The sequence below is a fragment of the Heliangelus exortis genome, chromosome 3 (genome assembly GCF_036169615.1).
Source record: "Heliangelus exortis chromosome 3, bHelExo1.hap1, whole genome shotgun sequence".
NCBI lineage: Eukaryota > Metazoa > Chordata > Aves > Apodiformes > Trochilidae > Heliangelus > Heliangelus exortis.
The window spans coordinates 11806967-11827341 of record NC_092424.1 but is presented as its reverse complement, the minus strand read 5'-3'; the positions used below and the strand labels follow the sequence as shown (position 1 = coordinate 11827341).

General features: G+C 37.5%; 1 protein-coding gene across 8 annotated transcripts in view; it reads left to right on the top strand.

The window, feature by feature from the left end:
• Positions 1-19994, top strand: part of RMDN2 (regulator of microtubule dynamics 2) — a 50907-nt gene extending 30913 nt beyond the window's left edge. Inside the window, exons 8-13 of one of the 8 annotated variants that reach the window (XR_011724939.1) lie at positions 4126-4224; positions 5930-5983; positions 6070-6150; positions 10765-10857; positions 15821-15978; positions 16472-19994. Coding sequence is in view for 3 of the 8 variants with exons in the window: in XM_071739183.1 (XP_071595284.1) it covers positions 4126-4224; positions 5930-5983; positions 6070-6150; positions 16472-16525 (288 nt within the window). In the remaining 5 variants the exon portion in view is untranslated. Of the gene's footprint in view, positions 1-4125; positions 4225-5929; positions 5984-6069; positions 6151-10764; positions 10858-12313; positions 14696-15820; positions 15979-16471 lie in introns of all 8 variants that reach the window. The other 7 variants (XR_011724941.1, XR_011724937.1, XR_011724938.1 and 4 more) reach the window with 7 other exon arrangements.
• The last annotated feature ends 381 nt before the right edge of the window (positions 19995-20375 follow it).

The window sequence follows — 20375 nt, the reverse complement described above, 5'->3', positions numbered from 1 at the left end:
AAATAGCTGTGCAGACTGTCCTGGTTCCTCATCTGGCAAGAAAGAGAATATTTGTGTTGGAAGCCAGTATTTTAAAACTGCTGTCCAGCCACTTAATCTCTTCCAGAAGTCAAAACATTGCAAAATTATTTCATACAATTTTACATTAATATATTGTAATAGAACAGACAAAGAAACTCTCTGGGGATATTTAAGTAGGTGCCAATAATGTTTTAGTGAAGCAGAATCAATGGGATGATTTTCCTTTATCACACAATGTGATCTGTCTTCAGTGAGCTATTACCAAGGAAACATCAGAGGAGGAAAGCCTTTAGGGGTCAAGTCAATCCTGGCTGAATTTTAAGTCCAAGTGGGTTAATTTCCTTGGTTTACATCCTGGGATTTGAAAAGAGCTGTCAGTGGGCAGGGTTTGCAAGTCATCACAAACAAACAGAGGACAAACAGAAGTTCTAGTTCATATGTGACTTTTGCTATCCTAGGCTAAGGAAGAGAAAGAGGTGTTTAGGAAATCTTATTTCCTTGTATTTAAGGGAGAACAAAGTTTTCTGCCTTGGTCTTCAGAGGAACAAGGGGCCTGCTAGGAGGAGCATGCTGAGTATCAACTTTATGGTCAGCTACAGTTTAACTTTGTGTGTGGCTTTCTTCCATCTCTGGTACTAGTAGAGTTTTGGGGGGAATAAATGGATTTGCTGTTTGACAAATCCATAGGAGACATAGTTCAAGACAGCCATCTCTGTTTGCTTTGGGATCCTGAAGTGTTCTACTTGATAGAAGCCAGGTTGTCATCATGACCTACTCCCCTCCAGCTCTAGGGAAGTTTAGAAGTTGGATGACAGTCCCTCAGACCCTTTTTTTTTGGCTCTTATGCCAGTGGGACTAGCTCTCTTCCTATGTGGCAGCTGGGGAGCAATGTTCCTTGAGCAACCCTATGCATTAAAACATGATCTTCTGTGAAAACATAATGTTCCTTGCAAAGCTCTTGTGAATTTTTGCGCTGCTTGGGGGCTGACATCAGAGTCTGAGAGACCTTTAAAAACAAAACTCACTGCAAGGACAATCTTTATTCTTTAAATTGGTTGTTGTAGCTATTATTTGTAGTAGTAGCTGATATTTTTATTCCTTTCTATTGTAATACACTGTTTCTGGAACATGCATTAAGTGGATTTATACTCCCACTGAAGCTGATGATAGTTACAGTCCCTTTGTACTTAATCTTATGTGGGCCTCCAGATAGGCTTTGCACTACTTGAAATTACCTTGACTGTAGAAGTCAAATTTGCACTATACCAGAGCATGCTGCACCAGAGTTTCTGCCACCTGTGTTTGCTCAAACACAGAGAATGCTCAATGAAGTTATTTGGTAAAGTAGGAATGACGTTTCCATTTCACTGAAAATGGCATAATATTTAATAAAGTTATTTCAAATTAAAGACTGTGCTTGTGTGTGGTTAGGGGAAGGGTATAATTTCCTGTTCATCATTATTGCTCCAGGGCACAATTTACTGTCTTGCTTAAAACAAGTCTTTTCCTTTTGTCTTTTGTGCCAGCTCAGTCACAGAAGGGTGCAGACTGACTTGGGTGGGGCCTGGTTAAACTGTGATGGGATTTGCCTCATCTGTCTTTAGCCATCCACAAAGTATCATTGTGCTCCTTTTGTAGCTAAAGGAAAGAAGACAGAGAGGTGTGTACATCCCGGGCTAATATCAGTGGTGAGGAATTGCCTAATGGAAATGCCTCTTTCTGTATTGACAATTCAAGGAACCTGGAAAACTTGCATAATCTATGCACTTTATTTATGGATGGCTAGTGCTGGCTTCAATGAATTTATCAAGCCAGTGGCATATAAGTCTGACCATTCAAAACATTACAGACCTCTCAGGCTATCTGTATTAGTCATAAAGTACAATGCTGGAGCCAGTGCACATTAAAGAAAACTCACTATCGTGCCTACATGCATTTCATTTTAGGCATGTTGGTGTCATTTGAAATATAAAAATGGCCATGCACATATGTGTTCAGGCTTTTTAAAAGTCTGAGTGTTGCAAAACAGAACCCAAGCCAGACAAAATAAGGACTAAAACCTCGGTAAATCAGTTCTGATTAATTCTTGTAAGAAGATAAAACTGCTGGGAAGAACTTGTGTTTTCAGTGGATAATGATAGCTCCGCATGGAAAACCTGCAATTTTGTTTCCTCACTATTGCATAACAGCAGAGACACGTGAGGTAATGCTGTCTGTGCAGTCTGTGTGTATCTCCAGGGGCTGGAGTGGTCTTGCAGGGAACAGTGCAGACATGGATATTCCCTTCATTTTTTTCTTTTTTTTCTCTTCCTAACTCTGTAAGCTACCTCTGTCTTGATGTGATGGACCTAGTAATACAGAAAACACCTTGTTCCAAAATAATACAGAACACTGCAGCAGTAGAGTGGCATGAAAAGCAAAACTTTTGCAAAAAATCTTTTTAATATCTCTTGGATAATATGTCTCAGAAACTAGAGGCTTCAAGAGCGGAATGTGAGAGAAATGGAAAATGTGGGGAAAAAGTTAAATATTCTTAACAATGTTTCTCTCTGGTATATGATTTTTAGGGGGTTTGTGTAAAGAACTTAGTGATTAATAAATAAGGCATCATACACTATGGAGAAACCCCAGCAGGTTGCCGAGGATGTTTTCTGTCTCCAAACAATGTTTCTCTTATGTAGCTGGAGTCATTGGGGCCAGGTGGTCCTATGCATTTTCCTGTTGCATGCTGACCTCTATTTGTATATTAGAAATAAAAAATATTACAGTAATATTTTTAGGGCAGTTTGCAGCAAGAAATATGTAGGGCTTGGTGTCTGTTTAAAACAGAAGCATTCTGGTTTATGGGTGTAAATAGCTCTGCCAGGGTGGGTTCTTATACTTTACCATAGCCAGCTGACATCCTTGCTGGAACTAACTAGAGAAGGTGAGGGGGGCAGCAACAGATGAGAAGAGATTGGGACACCAGGGAGTGAAGCAGGAATAATCTGAAGCTATCCAAACACATGTTAATTTTTACAGCACTAGGACAGACTTAAGTTCAAGGCTTAACTTTAAGCTTCCTCTGAAAAAGAAATATCCCTATATGACCTCTCCAGGTCTCTGATGAGAGGCTCTTTTTCTTTGCCTGTTTATAGCCCCTTTTTTGGTGTTGTCTCTGCCTGTATCATGCCAGAAATTGCTACGAAAGCATGAAACCCTGGGCTTTACCATTTTTAAACTCATCTGTGATCTGTGACAGGAGCCATGTTGTGGTTCAAATACTTATGTAAAGGAATAAAATCCTGAATTTCCTTACTGATGTAGTAGAAGTGTCCAAAGAATGGTGGCTTTGTGTCTCTTATTTTAACAGGCTCCAGTCTCTCATTGCATTTCTTAGTAGCTCCATCCTTTGACAGAGATGTGAGGTGTGTTCTGACACTTCAGGTGAATGAACCAAATATGGCTAGAGCAGTTTCTGCCAGGTGTCAGTATATGTAAGGGAAAAAGTCATGTACAAAGTGTGGCAACATGACAGTTCCCTGAAGTTTTTGTGTCGGAGCCCATCTCAAACAAGAAGTCATTGGCAAGTGTTATTTGTTGGATTTGAAGAGGAAAAATGAAAAAATGAAGCCTATTACTCAAAAGTTGTTGTCACCAGCTTCTCTGTTATTAATGAACTTGTTTCACAAGCACCACAAGCACTCACAGTTTGATAGAAGCAACAGTTTTTTGTAATGTTGAAAAGTAGTCAAGTATATGGACTGTCATGCTAAGCTGTCTCATTAAAAACTTTAACAGGCTTAAAGCCTTGTTTCTACCCTTAGGTTATAAAAAATGGCAATCTCTTATGAAATCTAATAATCAGAATAATCTCATATCAATGTAATTAGTATTTTGTCATGTATTTCTTAATAGGTATGTTTTCTTGTTAACAGATTCTAAAATGCAAAAGATTGTCAAACTGACAACATAAAATTTCCTTTACAAGATCTTTTGCAAAATAGGTTGTATAGGTAGTACAGTGGCACAAGATAGTATTTACTCCTAAACTGAGAAGCAACTGTAGAGACTTTTGTTTAATTTTATTTTATTTTATAATTTTTTTTTTAATTTTCATTATAGGTAGCTCAGTTGTCTTGGATTGAAAAGAAAGTAGCTACTGCTCTCTTTGGGACTCCACCAACTTCAACAGTAGAAGAAGCATTGCAGAATTTCCTTAAGGTAGGTCCCAGCCAAGGGATTTCCTGTTTGATAGTTCACCAGCTGCTGTGTGCCACTGTTGTCCTGATGTCTGCTCAACAGATTGTGTTCAGTATTATAAATCCAGGGATCTCCTAAATGCCACAGAATTCTCTACTAAAATATTTTTCTTTTCTACTGTAAAATAGTTTGGAAATGAGTGGCTAGCACCTCCCTTCCCTTCCTGTAGTTTTAAGGACTTCTTCAATTATATTCCATTTAATATGTGATAGATGCAGATTAATTATATATGCCATTGAAACAAATTAACCATAGCAATAACCCATGATTTGCCAGTTTCTGTAGGAGAGTTAAGGCAGGCAAGGAAAACTTTTTGACATTGGGACACTTCTCTTTTTCTAAATCTGGAACTCTTTTCAGTGAATACCAGTAGAAGCCTTTCTTGTTTGTGGAGGTGAAATTTCCTTTGTGGAACAGTAGAAAATAAAGCTCTGTCATATACAGCCTGGGCGTTCTGCTTAAGTGCACAGTTATGAGAATAGTCCAAATGAATAACGTCTTTCAGTGTCATTTTTATGAATCTTTTCTACTTCTGGAGCCAAACTATACAAGTTTTCACTTGACTGAATTCAAAGCATAAACTTCCATTGTTGCAATTACTGTCAGACAGTTTCTCAAAGGAATTGGACAAGCATGTTTTCTTCACTATCAAAATGCTTGTTTTCTGTGTTCTTCATCTATTTAAAGATAGAATCATCTCCTGAAATTTGAACAATACAATTTACCACCTTCCCAGTTCAAGACCTTTTGTTTTTAGGGTCTAACTGTGAAGAGGATAGAAATAATTTGAAATTGCTTCAGGGAATTTTGTGGTGGGCTGCAAAGTAACTGTGGTTTTAAGTAATTTTCTGCAACAAAAATTAAATTACTGTCTAAAAGACAACTGGTTTTCAGTTGTTTGAAAATACACAATTGTAGTGAAAGCAGTATTGTTTTGGTCCAAGGATTACAGCTACTATAAAGTTCAGTAATGCAATTTTTTTCTCCTCCCAAAGCTGTTTATTAAAGCTGCTTCTTGGTTAGTAGATAATTGGTAAGGATTATACTCATCTTACAAGCTTCTACATCTTGATGTGTTTTAAAAGGAAGACAATCTTGAACTGTTTTAATGACCTGGACTCTTCAGGAGATGTTAAAATGAAAAGAAAGGTGAACCCAGAGCTATAAGATACGGTTCTGTGAAAGAAAAATAAACATAAATTCAATTAATATTTTATTGTCCATTACATGAAGTGTGAACGGTTGGTTGCTTGTTCATTTATTTGATGTTGGTTGCTCATTCATTTTTTTGATGATGAAATAAATATTAATGATCTGGAAAGACCAGTGTCTTCCAAATCTCTGTGTAAGTGAATTAATCCAGTAGATATTCTGTAGAATTAATCACTGTCTTTACAATGCACTTAAGGATAGAGGAGAGCAAGTAGTGCAGAACACATTTATGTGCTTAGTATCAGCATCTCATGTGCCTGTTTTTGGGTCTGAGTTTTCTTGTTTTCTTGAGGGTTTTCTTTGAAGTGCTGAGCAGATTATGGTGCACACAGTAGGGATGATTCAGTCTTATGTTTTAGGAAGCTTAGTGAATTACTAAAATTGCTATGCAGACGACATAAATGTTATCACAAAAGTTTTATGTCTATTTTCTTTCCTGGTTTTTATTATTTAGGCAGAAGAAATGCGTCCAGGATATTCCAAATGCAATTATGTGTATTTGGCAAAGGTAACCGAGTTCTTTTAAAAATGAATTTTAGTCTCTGGTATTCTTACAGTGGTCTGATTGGAAGCAAAATGTTTTTTTCTTCTCAGTGCTATAAAGATCTTGGCCAGAAAACCAAGGCACTGAAGTACTGTGATTCTGCACTGTCAGTTCTCTCTGTTACTAATGAGGTGGGTATTGAGAGTGAGAACTTGTTCTCTTGTGACCACTGTCTTGTCTTTGGCACCTATTGTTGCACTGTCAGTAATAACATAATGTTTCACTTTTCCTCTGAACAGAACTTTCCTTTTTCTTCCACTTCAGGTTGGCTCATTTTAGAATTGTCTCTATCAACAGCTTAAAAAAAAATCTTTGTTTGGGGAACTGTCAGGGACTTGTCCATGTCAGGGACTTGTCCAAGTCAGAGACTGTAATTTCATTAGACTATCTTAAGCATAAGCAGTTCAGTGTGTCAATCTGGCTGTGCTGAAATTTTGCCCCAGACCTACTTTTTCTCAGTTGAAAGCACTATAGATTTTTGTACCTCTGTCTCTGCTCCTGAAACACTCTGATTTGTGATTCTTGTCAAGGGCTCCAGGATATTATGTCATCTATAGCAGAGATAGATGAGTTATTCAAGATTTCCTTTGTCTTCAATCACAGTGCAGTTAAAGAGGCAGAGTTGTTTCTGTTGGAGCACAGATTGTACTAAGCTAGAAATAGATTCCTTTTTAGGCTCTTTAGATTTTTTTAGTATGTGGAAACAAAATTTCTACAGATATTCGAGGGATTTTAAGTGATTTAATTTTTCAAATATAAACCAACTCATGGCAATCTCATGTAGAAGCAAGTTCCATAATTACTGACCTGTGATTGGAAATATCTTACCATCCTAGAGCCTGGCAAGTTCAAACCTGAGCTTTGTCAGCTTAAGGGACCCCCTCTGAGCACAGCAGATGTGGTAGGGAGAGAGAGAGCTGATTCCAGAGACGAATTGGCCCTATCCCATTTAATTCTTTGAAGTTTAGGAAAAAGACCATTAAATAGCTCTGTAATTTGATTGACAATAAATGCTGTGTGTGGAGCACTAACACGTTTCTATCAAGTGTTCCTGCTGGGAAGAAAGACTACTGCATGCCTCACCAGCAGCTACTTCTGGGTGGCCTTTAGTTTTGGCTCAAGTTATAGTATGTACCAGTCATAAATTAAGCAATCGTTGTTTATGTTTAGTTTTTATTTAAATCTGTATTGATAAAGATATTACATTAATAATCTTTTAACTCTGCTTTAGTCTTTACTTACTGTTAAAATGTACAGCTTGCCTATTACAGGACATAGGAAAGACTGCTATGAAATATTCATTATTTGGTACCTGACACCTTTACAGAAAGAGTAGGACCAATGGTATACAGCAGAACCCACCACTGAAATTGCTTGAACTCAGCCTGTTTTGTATATATCTGCACTCACTGTGCTGGTGATTTTTTTTGTTTTTCTTGTATTCAACTTACTATAAGCCAGGTAGTTTTGCAATGAACTCTGAAGTAGCTGGTAAAACTGCAAACAAACATGTCACAGGAACTTCTGGCAGGGAAAAGACTGCCTGTGTTTTGTAAACTGGAAGTCATTGAGCAAACTCACAAGACTCCTTGAAAAATTATAGCAGTAGCATAGATTGGGATTTATCTTTGATAACAATAGCTGGAAAAAATTTCGGTGACCAAAGGCGGTTGCTGAGGCTCTCCCTACACTTGATGCAGAGATAGATGCATCTAGATGCCCCATCCTGCCTCTGTCTGTCCCCTGATGGCAGAGACTAGTTGGAAAGATCTCTGTAAGATGTATGCCTGACATGCCTGATTTCTAGACTGTGCAATTAGTGAGAGACTAATCCTGCCTGTAAAGTTCAGTGTTATCAGTCTAAACTTGAGATGGTGTTCAGTGTATCCTGGGCCACTTGTATAAGGGGTGTCCTGGGCCATCTGGAGGGTCTTAGTCCCTGGTCAAATGAGTGTCCAATCTCATTTCTGAAGTACTGGGAGATGGGAGAAGGAGGATGGACCCTGAGGTGAGATCAGGAATTTGGAAACAGTCTGAGGGGGGTGTGTGTGTGTATTCTTGCAAGCACTTTGGTAATGAGAAAAAAAATTATACTTGTCTGTGAAAAGAAGAAGGAGTAGAAAATGGGTCCCAAAAATCTTTTGTCCATCTGAAGAGTGCAAGATGAAGTGTTGTCTTCTGTTTTGACTAATTTTAGATATCACAGACTTGTCTGCCTTGTCTTGTTAATTGTGATGTGTTTCGACTTAAGGTAAGAAAAATACAAAGTCTAGGAAAATATGGCATTGGGGCGATAGTGTATAATTTAAAAAAACCCAAAAAACAACAACGCAAAACCACAGCACAAGGTAAAACCAAGTGCATGCTGAAAGGAATTTCTATAAAACTGAGAAATGGAGATGAGGATCACAAACTCTGTTAACAGTTAACTTGAGACCCATCTGAATTATAGTGTTACATGTTTTGGTTATTGTGTTAGAGAAAAATTTACAACTGATTTTGGGAGTAAGCATGTTGGAATTCAAATGGTTCAGGGGCTTGGAGCTGTACATAGGAATACCATGTGGTCAGGTTAGTTTAAGGGAGGGAAAGACTAAAGAGACGTTGGGGAGACTACAAAAAATGGATGCTGATAAAGGGCCTGAGTTGACTGTAGCCCTGTAAAAGATGGGGTTCATGGTCTGAAAGAGAAAACACAGGCCGGCAGCAGTCTGAGGATTTCTTTCTGTTTGCCACAGCACGGGATCTCAGGGTTGTCAGCAGCATGGTGTGTTGTCACAGTCATGTGCAACCCATCATTCCAAAATGTAATAATATTTTTTCATGTCGGTTTTCTCTCTATCTTCAGGCAGGGGAATTCCTTTATTGTTTTTAAATGTTGGAGGCTACTGAGAAACATGTATATGTATAAAGGCATAAAATCAGGAGCAGACTGAGAGACAAAACCGCTGGAAACATGCCACTTAGTGGAAATATATTTAGTGATATAAATCATTCTGCAGCATAAGTATGAAAAATAATAGTAGACAATGGTTTACTTTTTAGTGCTTCTGAGCATCCACAGTTTCCAGTGATTTCAGTGGGAACCAGGGGCACTCAACATCAGCAAAATAGCCCATAGTTCATTTTAATCCTCTAGTCAAATTCTCAGCTGGTCTAACTCAGTGCATTTCTTTGACAGTTTGTCTAAGATTCATTTCATGTAACATTGAAAGTTACGTGAGATGAACAAATATCCCTTCTGTGTATCTGTATATCTCTTCTACCACTTACAGACTATGTTTTTAATTCAAGGGATATAGGGGCTCCCAAACAAAGCTGGTTCTTGTTTAAAAAAAAAAAACAAAAACCAAAACCAAAAAACACAACAAAAAACCCCACCAGTTTCAACCTTATTATGAACCTAAAAAAGGATGCAAAAAAGCCCACACATAAGAGATAAATTTTGATTGAAAAAATCCTGTAAGTCCTAAAACCATTTAAAAAAAATTAATTTGGCAAATTTTTAGCTAATCAGTCTATGCTTTTTTTTGTCTGTTTTACTTTGCTTTAGAGGGAAATACAGGACATTTAGAGCAAAATACATCTGAAAAATGCAACCTAGATTAAGTTACTACTTTAGTGACCTTTCTCTTTCTCCTCTCTACTCCAAAGAAAAAACCTCCAATTAATCATATGGTCCTTTCTTGGCCATAAATACTGTCATCCTATAGAGTGGTACTTCATTGCTGAAGGTGCACAGGGACATTGTCCTGCTTTTCTCTGGTTGCTGTCTAGGTGGATAACCTCAGGGTCCTGGGAAACATTCACCCTTTCACTAAAAGGATCCTAATGTTCAGGGCTGCTATGAGTTACTGTAAAGTGCACGACAGCTGCTGTGTTTATATAGGAGATGTTGCATTACCCTCACTGAGAGTCTCTGCTTTGTAGTGTGCTCAAAGCCTCGGTGAGTGTGATTACATGAAGGGCTGTCGAAACCAGATGTGCTGAACTACTGAGATGGAAAAGAATTACTTTTTCAAAGTTGGGGAGACAAACATAATTTAAATTTGATAACGTGTGTTCGTCTTCCATATAGAAAGGCAACACGAGTGGGTGGGTGTGCTTCATTAAACACTTGCGAAATAAACTATTTCACGTAAGGGGAATAAGACACTAATTATTTTTATAACAAAGATTTTCAAGGCTAGATCTTGTAGAAAATTGAAATCTCAGTGTAGATTTATAAAGTTTAACAGTAAATAAATTATTTTTTCTTGTGTATGGAGATGAGCATGGGCATGAGGGTGAACTCTGTGCTAGGAGCAGTAAAATCACCACAAAGGATTATCAGCCTGGCAGAGAAAGAGATAAAAATCTCAAGGTTCTGGTCTCTCTGGTTTGGTTTTTGGTTTTTTGTTTTTTTTTTTTTTTTTTTGAAAATTAATCTAAAGAGCAGCAGTTACAATGAAAAAATGTAGTCTTGGAAGGAAGAGCCAAAGACAGCAAAGGAGGGAGAATGCAAAGCAGCTCTATTTGCACTGAGAGTTACTGAAAGTCTTACTTAAAGTGTGGATAAAAACTTCCCTGAAGTTGAGAATATAATTTTAAAAATTATTGGTGTTTTGAAAGAGAAAAATCTGAATTTCAAACCTACATCCTCCTTCCCAGTAATTACAAATTAAGGCAGTTCATAACTGAAATTAGCAAGTGAGAGAGATTTAGATAATACAGAAATTGATCATTCTGGCATTCACTTCTTACAGGTGTAGAATGGAAGGAAGCAGAGACTCATTAAAGACTCTGTCTTCAGCCTAAGTGACATTTGAAACTCTAGAAAAGCCCATGTGGAGAAGGAGGTAAATGTAATAATGAGTAGGAGCCATGGCTGAATGTTTACATTAAGAGTGCAGCTGCTGAGGAGAAATAATGTCTTTAAGGTTTTCTTACATGTTTTTAAATCCCCGAATCGATCATGCTTGCAATTAAATTACATTTTTAGTATTGTCTGTAAGGAAAAGAGTTGGAGATACAGAGGGATGGAAGAGAGGGAAGAGTATAAATTTCAGCACCCATCAGTTTTTCCTGTTACAAGAGACCATTTGTACAACTTAAATTTTCCACAACAGATTTTCCAAGGAGTATCTACTCCAGCTACCATAGATAGATTGTATGTAGCAGACCTTGCTGTTGTGTTTCCAACAGATCTCTTTTAAGCCTGCTGAGGTATTCTGTCCAAAGTAAGATTTTGAGAGAAGAGAAAAAAAAAAAAAAAGTAATTTACTTTTACTTTAAAACTGAAGGCACAAATTATGACTTGTTTGTGAAAAAGCTACCCAACAAAACTATGTGAATAATTTGGGTTAACCTCATAAAAAATGTTTTTGTTTTCTCATCAAACAGAACATTTTCTTTTCTCAACATCATCAGCTCAATACAAAATGTCATTGTTTTCAGAGAATATTCATTCCTTCAGATTTTATTTGTTTCCAAATGCCAAGCAAAAGTCCATGGTGTTTCAATTGCAAAATAATGGAAGTATTCAGATTTGTGCTCATTTTGAATTCTAGGCTATTGTTTTCCTGCTTATACTGTTTGTGGAATTGAACAAGAATTCCCCAAAACCTACCACTGACCCAAAATTAAAGTACCTTTTGAATATTCTTTTAAAACTGTTCCTAAATTGGTGATCTGCTTACACTGAATATGAGTGTTTCAAGCTCAGGGAATGGGCTCTTTAAAACCTCATTATAAAGACATCAGATTTCAATCTGTAAAATGCTGGTACAAATGGGACAATTGTAAAAGAGCTGGTAAAAGAATTTGAGACCTCCTATATTTTACATTATTCTGCCCTCCAGAGAATACAGTCTATTTTTCTCTCATCTTAGTGATCAGACTGATTTGCTGTCTGTATGTTTTTGAAGCTCTTGCCAGAAGGTTTGTTTGCATTGTCTGTTTTTCCTTTCTCCCTCTCCAAAAACAATTCCAAAAAATGATGAAAATCCTTTTTGTAGTGTAATAATTTCATACATAGGGATGAAGTCTATCCTGATAAATATTGAGCTTATTATATTTATGATTAAAATCATCTAGTTCATAACAAAATATTAATTTCAACATCCTATCAAACATAACACAGTTTTGGTGTAGCTCACGGTGCAGCAAGGCGGATCGAGGGCCGGTTCCTCAAAGCGTGGTTTGTCTTCTCTCCTGGCATGCTGACAGTGCAAGGGGAGAGTGGGAAAAACAGTCACAGAGGTGGTAGTGCACTGCAGGATGAAGAGTTTCAGAACTGGTTTCCTGTTTTTGTAGGGTCGCCAGGGAAAGTCAGCTTCCAAGAGCATAAAATATACCGTCTCAGAGTCGATATTCAGGGCAAAGGAGAGCCTCACCAAGCATCTTTCTGAAGGGGCTGTAATTGGCCATGTTCGTGTTCATTTCAGTGACAACTGCACAGAAAGAAGGGTTGTGGTTCCCAACACACTGGGGGAGGCAGCTGGACAGAAAGAGAGGAATGTCCTGAATTCCAGAAACTCCACATTGTCTACAATAGTAAAAAGAAACCAGATTATAACTTAAACTTGGTCTTTTAAGTGAGAAAAGAACTGCTGGCTGATAAAAATTTTATATGACTTGTAATTATTCTTAATGAAATTATGCCATTTTTGTAATTTTTCAACAGCAGTTCTAGAACTAGCTGAACAAATCTTGTGGGTCACAGTGTGCTGGGTGTGAAAGGGTGTTTTTCCTTCTATTTTAAGTATAATCAGAAAATTTTGAATTATTGACAGCTGTTGTTGGCTGTGCTTGTCTTGGTCCTAAAAGCTTTGAGAAGTCAGTTCATCCTCAGAGGAAGATACTAAAATTATCAAAGACCAAAATGCCTTGTGACATACAACAGAGAAGGTTGCAAGTGGATGATTGCATTGGCTTATTTAAATATATAAAGGGAAAAACAGTATTATGCAATTGTATGCAAATTAATGCCTACTTCAGCCACACCATCTGTGGGAGTCTATCATGAAACTGAGAATGGATAGCATATAACTTTATATGATTTATATTGTCCAGGAGAGCTCCTACTCTCTAATTAAGCCTTGTGCATGTTTCAGAGTCTCTTCTGTTACAGTGCAGGATTTCTCCTGGAGCTGTGAAGGAAAGGTACATCTGTACCCAAAATCAAGGGTGGCTCTCAGCACCTTGTTGCTGTTACTGCAGATCAGAGTACAGCTTTAGACCACCCTTGCAGCCTGGCTAATTTAATGTGCCATGCAGCCCCTCTGACTTCAGTGAAACCCTGCAGGGTGCATGTCAGTTTGGGATTTGGCAGTGGTTGCACACAACTGTGTTATCCTTGGCTAGTGTAACCATTTTGGCTGTGGTCATGGGGGTGTATCATTCTCTGCTGACAGTTGGGACTTTGTCAACAAGTGCACACATGTGCAGTGCCTGGGTTGAGTGTGTTTAGTTCATAAGGAAATAATTAACAGAGAGGGAAAGTAAAATCATTATCTTTCTGTCTGTGCTTTAATTGACATTTAATTTTTACATACAGATTTATATATGTATTTTTGTCCGTATATATATTTAACAGTAATTTTTCTTAGCAGAAATTAACTGTCAAAATGTGGAACACCTCCAGTTAAGCCAACATTCCCTTTTTCCCACCAGCTCTTTTTTCCCGTCTGGCTCTTGTTTTCAACCCCCTTTCTTCTCTTGTTCAGTCCCTGGCCTCCCAAATCTTTTTTTCCTCTGCATATCCCCTGTGGATGATGAAACATAAAAGAAAAGCAACTAAATAGGAAGAAGGGAAAATACAGTTACTGACCCCGTAATTTAAATACCTTTTTATGTAGCAGTTTGCAAAACATTTTGAACTCATATTGAACTCTGAAAATGATATGAGAAGTGTTTAATATATGTAAGCCTTGACAGCAGAAAGTCAAGGTTGAAAATGGCTGCGTTTTCAGTCAGTGCTGAAATAAGCCTCAAGGTGAACGCAAATATTTTGCATTCCTCCTGCAACGTGCTCCTCTTCCTCTCCCTGCCACAATCTAAAGGGAGATCAGAGCCTGCCCGTCTTTGGACTTCCCATTAACAGTCAAGTTTTGGACATTAATGAAGTTTTCATCCTTAAAACTGGAGCCTGGTACGCTGAACAGAGTTGTGGCTTCTCTCTCCTTTTAGCATGACACTCTTCTTGGTCTGGAAGGACTCTATCCAAAGGTGACATATAGTTCACTTCACTGACAATTCTCAGCTTTGTTTTTAATGCCATTACTGGGTTTTTTAATGCTTTTGCCATCTGAGTTATTATTGACTGGAAGCTGCTGGCTCACAATGCAGCCTGTTAAGTAGTTTGCAATAATAATTCCTGCTCTTACTGATGTAGTTATGCTTAGAACTGACATCCCTGAGGTAGGACTCTTTGCATGTTTGCAGTTTCTTCTCCAGCTAGTTCTTAGAACAATCATGGATTTGTTTCCTTCATTTTCCTAAACCCAGAAGAAGATTCAGGGAAGACTGCCCAGTATTTTTGGGACCTTTGCAACTCATTAAAGCTCATTGCCCAATATAATCCTTTGCTTCTGAGGAGACAGTAATACAAAGTTGCCTGGAAATTTCTCTTAAGTGCTAAATTGTCAAACTGAGTAAAGAATCACATTAGCCCATGAAATGCTGAACACCATTCAGGTATGAGGAAACCTGCATATTTTATCATTTTCAGCTTAGAAAAGTGTGAAAAGAATAAGACCAGATACCATTATATTTTTTTGTCTTAAAAGCATGGGACAATATCTGACTTTTAATTTTTTTGTCTAATGGAGTTTAGAATAATTTCACAACTTGACCATAGTGAGTAAAAAAGAGAGTGTATTTTCCCAGAATTAATCAACATATTGTTACAAATTTTGAGTTTTCCAATTTTTATTAAAATACACAGGCTGGTATTCCAGACAGCCTTTAGTAACAGTGAGATTAAGGAATGCTGAATTCAGGGTGACATTTCCTTCTGTTAGAGTATTTTGGCAAGAGCTTACTGGATTTGCAGTGTGTGCCTTTTACGGCCTCTGATAAATGATTAGGCAGATAGTTTAGCCTATTGTTGCCAGTGGGAGCAAGGCAGAGACTCCAAGTGTCCAGCTAATGTATTAATGCCTTAATCCAGACCAATAATATAATGTAGTTTGACATGTCTGGCATATGGTTTTTATCATCTCAATATTCTTCTTTATTCCTCCATAACTTTATATATAACTAACCAAAATAAAGAGAAGCAGGAATTTCTTCACCCATAAAATGTATTTTTAAATGTCCTGTATTTTGTTCCAGCTCTTTGGTTGACTGGATAATGAAGTGATCCCGAAATTCAGTGATTACTTCACTGTCTGTCTACAGTATTTTCTTTCAGAATAGCCTGTGGCTTTAACTGGGAAAGAAATACTGTTCTCTGTCATCAGAAATACTTGCACAGACTTTGTGATGTGGGTTTTTTTGTGATGTGCTATTCACTTGCACTGCCAAGCACACATGGGTGCATATATTGGGTGTTTGGACCCTCACCAGCCTGCAGGTGTGGTGTGCTGACATTTTAGAAATGTGGTTTTAAACCAAGGTTCATTTTGTAAGCTAGAAGTTTTGCAGTGGCAAGTAAAGCAAGTGCATTATATCCCCTTTCCAAACAGATTATGCCTGGCGTAGCCAAAACATATGTCCTTGGTTACCTATGAAAGAGTCTGTGGGATGGGTTTGGTTTAAAGGCCCATGAAAACTCTGTACTTACATCCATCTAAAAGGAGCCTTTCCCTTCTGTCCTAGGATGTATAATGTAGTATTCTCACTGAGCATAGCAGATTACTTGCCTCTTGCTACTCCATTGGCTTTACTCTGCTGTGAGCCCAGTAGTGTAGGCAGAGCCCACCAACACCAGTATGGAAGATACCAAGGGTGTAGTCAGTCTGTGGTGGTTATTGAAGGTAGGTATGGCTGAATGCACTGAAACCACGATCTAACCTGTGTCATTAATTACATTTCCCAATGTTTTCTTGTTAATTGCATAATAAACAATCAGCAGTCATCATGGAAATATCTTGAGAAACACTGCACACAGTCAGGTTGCAAGCTTATGTAAGGTATAAGGCAAGGCAGCACTTTATGCAGAGTACACCAATAAAAGTTATGGCCTCAGCTGAAAGGCTTATTGCTCTGCTGAGCAGGCTATTTGTGGCTAACATTTTAAGTGCTGTAACAGAGCTGTAAAGGGAGGGCTGCCATCTGGCTCTTGTTTTCACTTCAAATGTATTTGCAATCACTGATAAATTAACTTACTGTACAGTCTTGTACATTCTGTGGCTGTTACAGTTGTGTGTTATGTCTGATGTTAGTAAAGAAATGTGGATAGGCACGTATTAGGCAAATGAAGGGATTTATTCTATCTTAAGTTGATGCATGATTGTCTCTTTCTTTCAGGATAAAGAGGCCCAGAAAGATTTAGAGGCTTTACTTCTTACACTGAAGCTGTGATACTACGCACTGCTTAACTCTTCACCCTGTGATAAATTGGGAAATCTAAAATGAAATCTATAGTGACTGGGAACTGGGGGTGAATTTCAGCTACGTCAATGGGAAAGCTGTCATTGATACTGGTTGGCTTGGATCATGGGCTTTAAGTATCTGGTGATTATGATATGAAAATTATGCATTCATTTTTATTATTTATAATCTTGTACTGAAATTTAATTTTAGAGTGCTGACACTGTGAGTCTGATTCTCTGAACATGAAGTCCACTGCTGGCAATGGACATACTGGGGGTTAAAATGCAAAATGCATAAAACTTACTCTTTGAAAGATTAATTGACTAGTATGTGATGCCAGCATAGAACTGTGTGTAGCAAAACCAAACAAGATGTTTCTATAGTAAACTATATTTATATCAACTACTTTACACTGATGTGTAGGAAAGAAAATAATTAATGTTTTTGTTTACACATTATTTCGCTTATGTTATAAAATTAGAATCTTGTTGCAGTTAAAAAAACCCAGTTACCTCCACAAAGCTCTTTTTACTTTAAACTGGCTGTTGGTTTTACATGGCAATGTGAAAAGTTTATAATTAAATATTGAAGTTATACTTTATTTGTGTTATCAAATACAATATTAAAAATGAGATCAACAAAATTAGGTGCTTTAGATTAATCTATTAGAGATGCAATGTTTAATGGATTTATTACAGGACCTCTGTCAAGTTTGTGAATTTGTGAATTCTGGCTCTTTCTTTTTGAACAGTTGCCTAACATGGTGGCACTGGTGTGTCTTCAGAGGACCTAGTCCAGCACATGACCATCACTAACCTTTTATATCATCTATATAACATAACCTGTGCATAGAAGTAGACTAATTAAAGAGCTACTACTTCTGTCTGACTGTGAAGGACAGCAGTGTTCTCAATAAAATATAACAGGTAGGGAAAGAATTTTGTTCATCAACAGTATGATCCAGAATTCACCAAAGTTTGTAGAAAAATTAATGCCAGCTTTCATTGACTGCTCATTCAGCATCTTAATGGAAAGAGTGTTTCTAGAAGAAGTAAGGATTTCTGTTAAAGGAAATACAATTGGATAAGACAATGCACTTTCCCTTGATTTATTGGATGCATAAGATAACGTGAAGCATTGTATGGATTAGACAGGGAGGGCTCATATGTAACCAAAATACTGAACTAGCAACTGGGGCTTTAATTTTGGACAGATGGGGGACAGTGACATTAGCTTCTAGGCAAGTAGAAACTACAGTCACCTCAACAATTATTTCAAAGTTGGGTGGCTATGAAGTAGTTTGCATACATATGACTGAAGCATCTCATAGTAAGAATGAACTTACTTAATCACAGAATGTTAGAGGTTGGAAGGGACCTCTAGATGTCTAGTCCAACCTCCCTGCCAAAGCAGGATCAGCTAGCTAAGACCACACAGGAATGCATGCAGGAAGGTTTTGAAAGTCTCCAGAGAAGGAGACTTCACAACCTCTCTGGGCAGCCTTTTCCAGTGCTCCATCACCCGTACAGTAAAGATGTTTCTCCTGATTTTGAGATGGAAGTTCCTATGTTCCAACCTAAACCCATTATTCCTTGTTGTATTACTGGACACCACTGAAAAGAGATTGGTCTCCCCCTCTTGACACAACTTTAATAACAGAAGGCAACAGAAACAGCAGACTGCGAGCATTAAAATGTGTTGAGTTACACTTGAATTTAGCCTGACACTGACTCCCCATAAAATATATAGATGTCCTTTCAAAAAGTGGAGCTGTCCCTTATTTGTGTAAGATACTGCTGAACAAAATCTGAAAGTCCAGAACTGATTCTGAATTCTTGCTATTATCTTCAGAGTTTTCATTATGCTGAAGGTCTTCACAAATCAAAGTATGAGTTGTAATTGTTTTAATGTTTGTTCTGAGGGAAAATACCTCTTTTCAATTCCAATGTTCTCTTTTTTTCCCACACAATTTCAGAGAAAAGAGGAAATATCATGAAATAAATCCTATCAAATTTCTTCTGCGATAGAATAACCCACTTGTGAGCAGAGAAGCTGCAGAGGTGATGCATCTTGATTTTGAGAAGAGGCTTTTGGTAAAGAGTGCTTTTAACATTTCCATAGCCATTTACAAGAAGAATAGTTTAAATGGGTCTACAAGATTGATTTCTACTAAGGGTTGTTGTCAGCAATTCACAGTTGCCTAGGAGGATATAATAAGGAAGCCTTTACTTGGCACAGTTTTATGCTAATTGATGTAATTTATAAAATAGATTTGAATTATGCAATAGGTGTTTCCTTTACAAGCTATTATTGTAGGTAAAGGCTGAAATTGTAACAGAGGAATAGATTAGAACAAGAAGTTATTTAAATGAGGTTGCTGAAATTAGGTGACATAAATGCAATTCACTTCATTAAAGGCAGATACAAAGTACTGAATTGAAGTATTATAACAGATAGAAGATGGAGGAGAGTGGGCTAATTGTGGTAGTTCTGTGGAAAAGGAGGTGCAGATTCCTGTGAGTGGCAAGCTAACCATGGGTCAATAGTGTCATGCTTATGAAATAGCAAATTTCATACTAGACTGAATAAATAAGCATTCCCCATTAAATTCTCATGAAATAACCTTTTACTCTAATTAGGCCTTATAAGGTCTAATGAGGTCTGAGCTGGAATACTATATCCAGTTTTAGGCTCCACACTTTGGGGAGGCTGAGGGCTTATTGGAAAGAGTCCAGCGGAGGGAGACAAGAAAGATGAGAGTGCTAGACAACATAATTTTGTGTGTAAAAACTGAAAGAATTTGGTTTGTTTAGTCTGCAGGAGCAAAGACTAAAGGAGTTTTCACATTTGTAGAAAGCTATTTCAAAGAAGACAGTAGGAAAAAAAAAAAAAGCAACCAAGAAACCTTGTCCTCCAAGCCTCCTGTTCATAGGACAAGAAGTAATTGCCTACCTTTAGATGAGGCCTCAGAAAACAGCCTTGATGGTAACTTTGCAAAGCCCTGCAGTACATTTCCTGAAAATATTATAGAATCATTTACAGAAGTTTAAAAGTAGAAGTCAAAAAAAGAAGACTGTAAACACTGGCAATATTTAAGGTACATTCTTAATTTTATCCTCTGACAGGGGCTGGACTAGATGACTTCTTAAGATCCCTTTGGGCCTTGCTGTCCCTGGGAATTGCATGACTCCAGCCCCCTACAAGCCACAGGCACTTCTGGGTTTCTAGTTGGTGGGACTGCATTCGCACACACTGGTTCTGCATTGAGGCCCAGCATTACTAAGGAATTTGTGTGGTGAAACTTTTACCAATGTGTTTCAAGACTTGAATTTAAATATGTGCATTATGACTGCCCTTAACTATTTATTTCTCGCACGTGTGGGTTTAATCCACATGGTTATGTTTTACAATGAAATTTCTGTTTTATAAATAAAATTACTGATATTTCTTTTCAGCATTCTGAATTAAGTCCATTCTTCTGTTTTAATTTTTACCTGTTACTAGTCGATGTATAGAATCACAAATTAGTATCTGTGAGAGGAAACTTTGATTTTAGTTGCACATTGTAAGTTGTTCATAGTTTTCAGAAATATTTCTCACACAAGTAAGAAACTGCTGGTTTATACAGCTCAGAAATATTAGAGTTTTAAAATCTTTTACTAGTTAGTGTTCATGAGCATTCTCAACTTCTTTTTGTTTCTGCTTTGCTAATCTGAGAACTTCTAAAATTGAAGCATGTCCCCTTAATTGTTCTCAAGTTGCTCCTTGGAATAAAGCTTTTGCATTTAATTCTAGGCCTAGGCTATCTGTTCTCTGCATCCTATCTGCTGGAGAAACA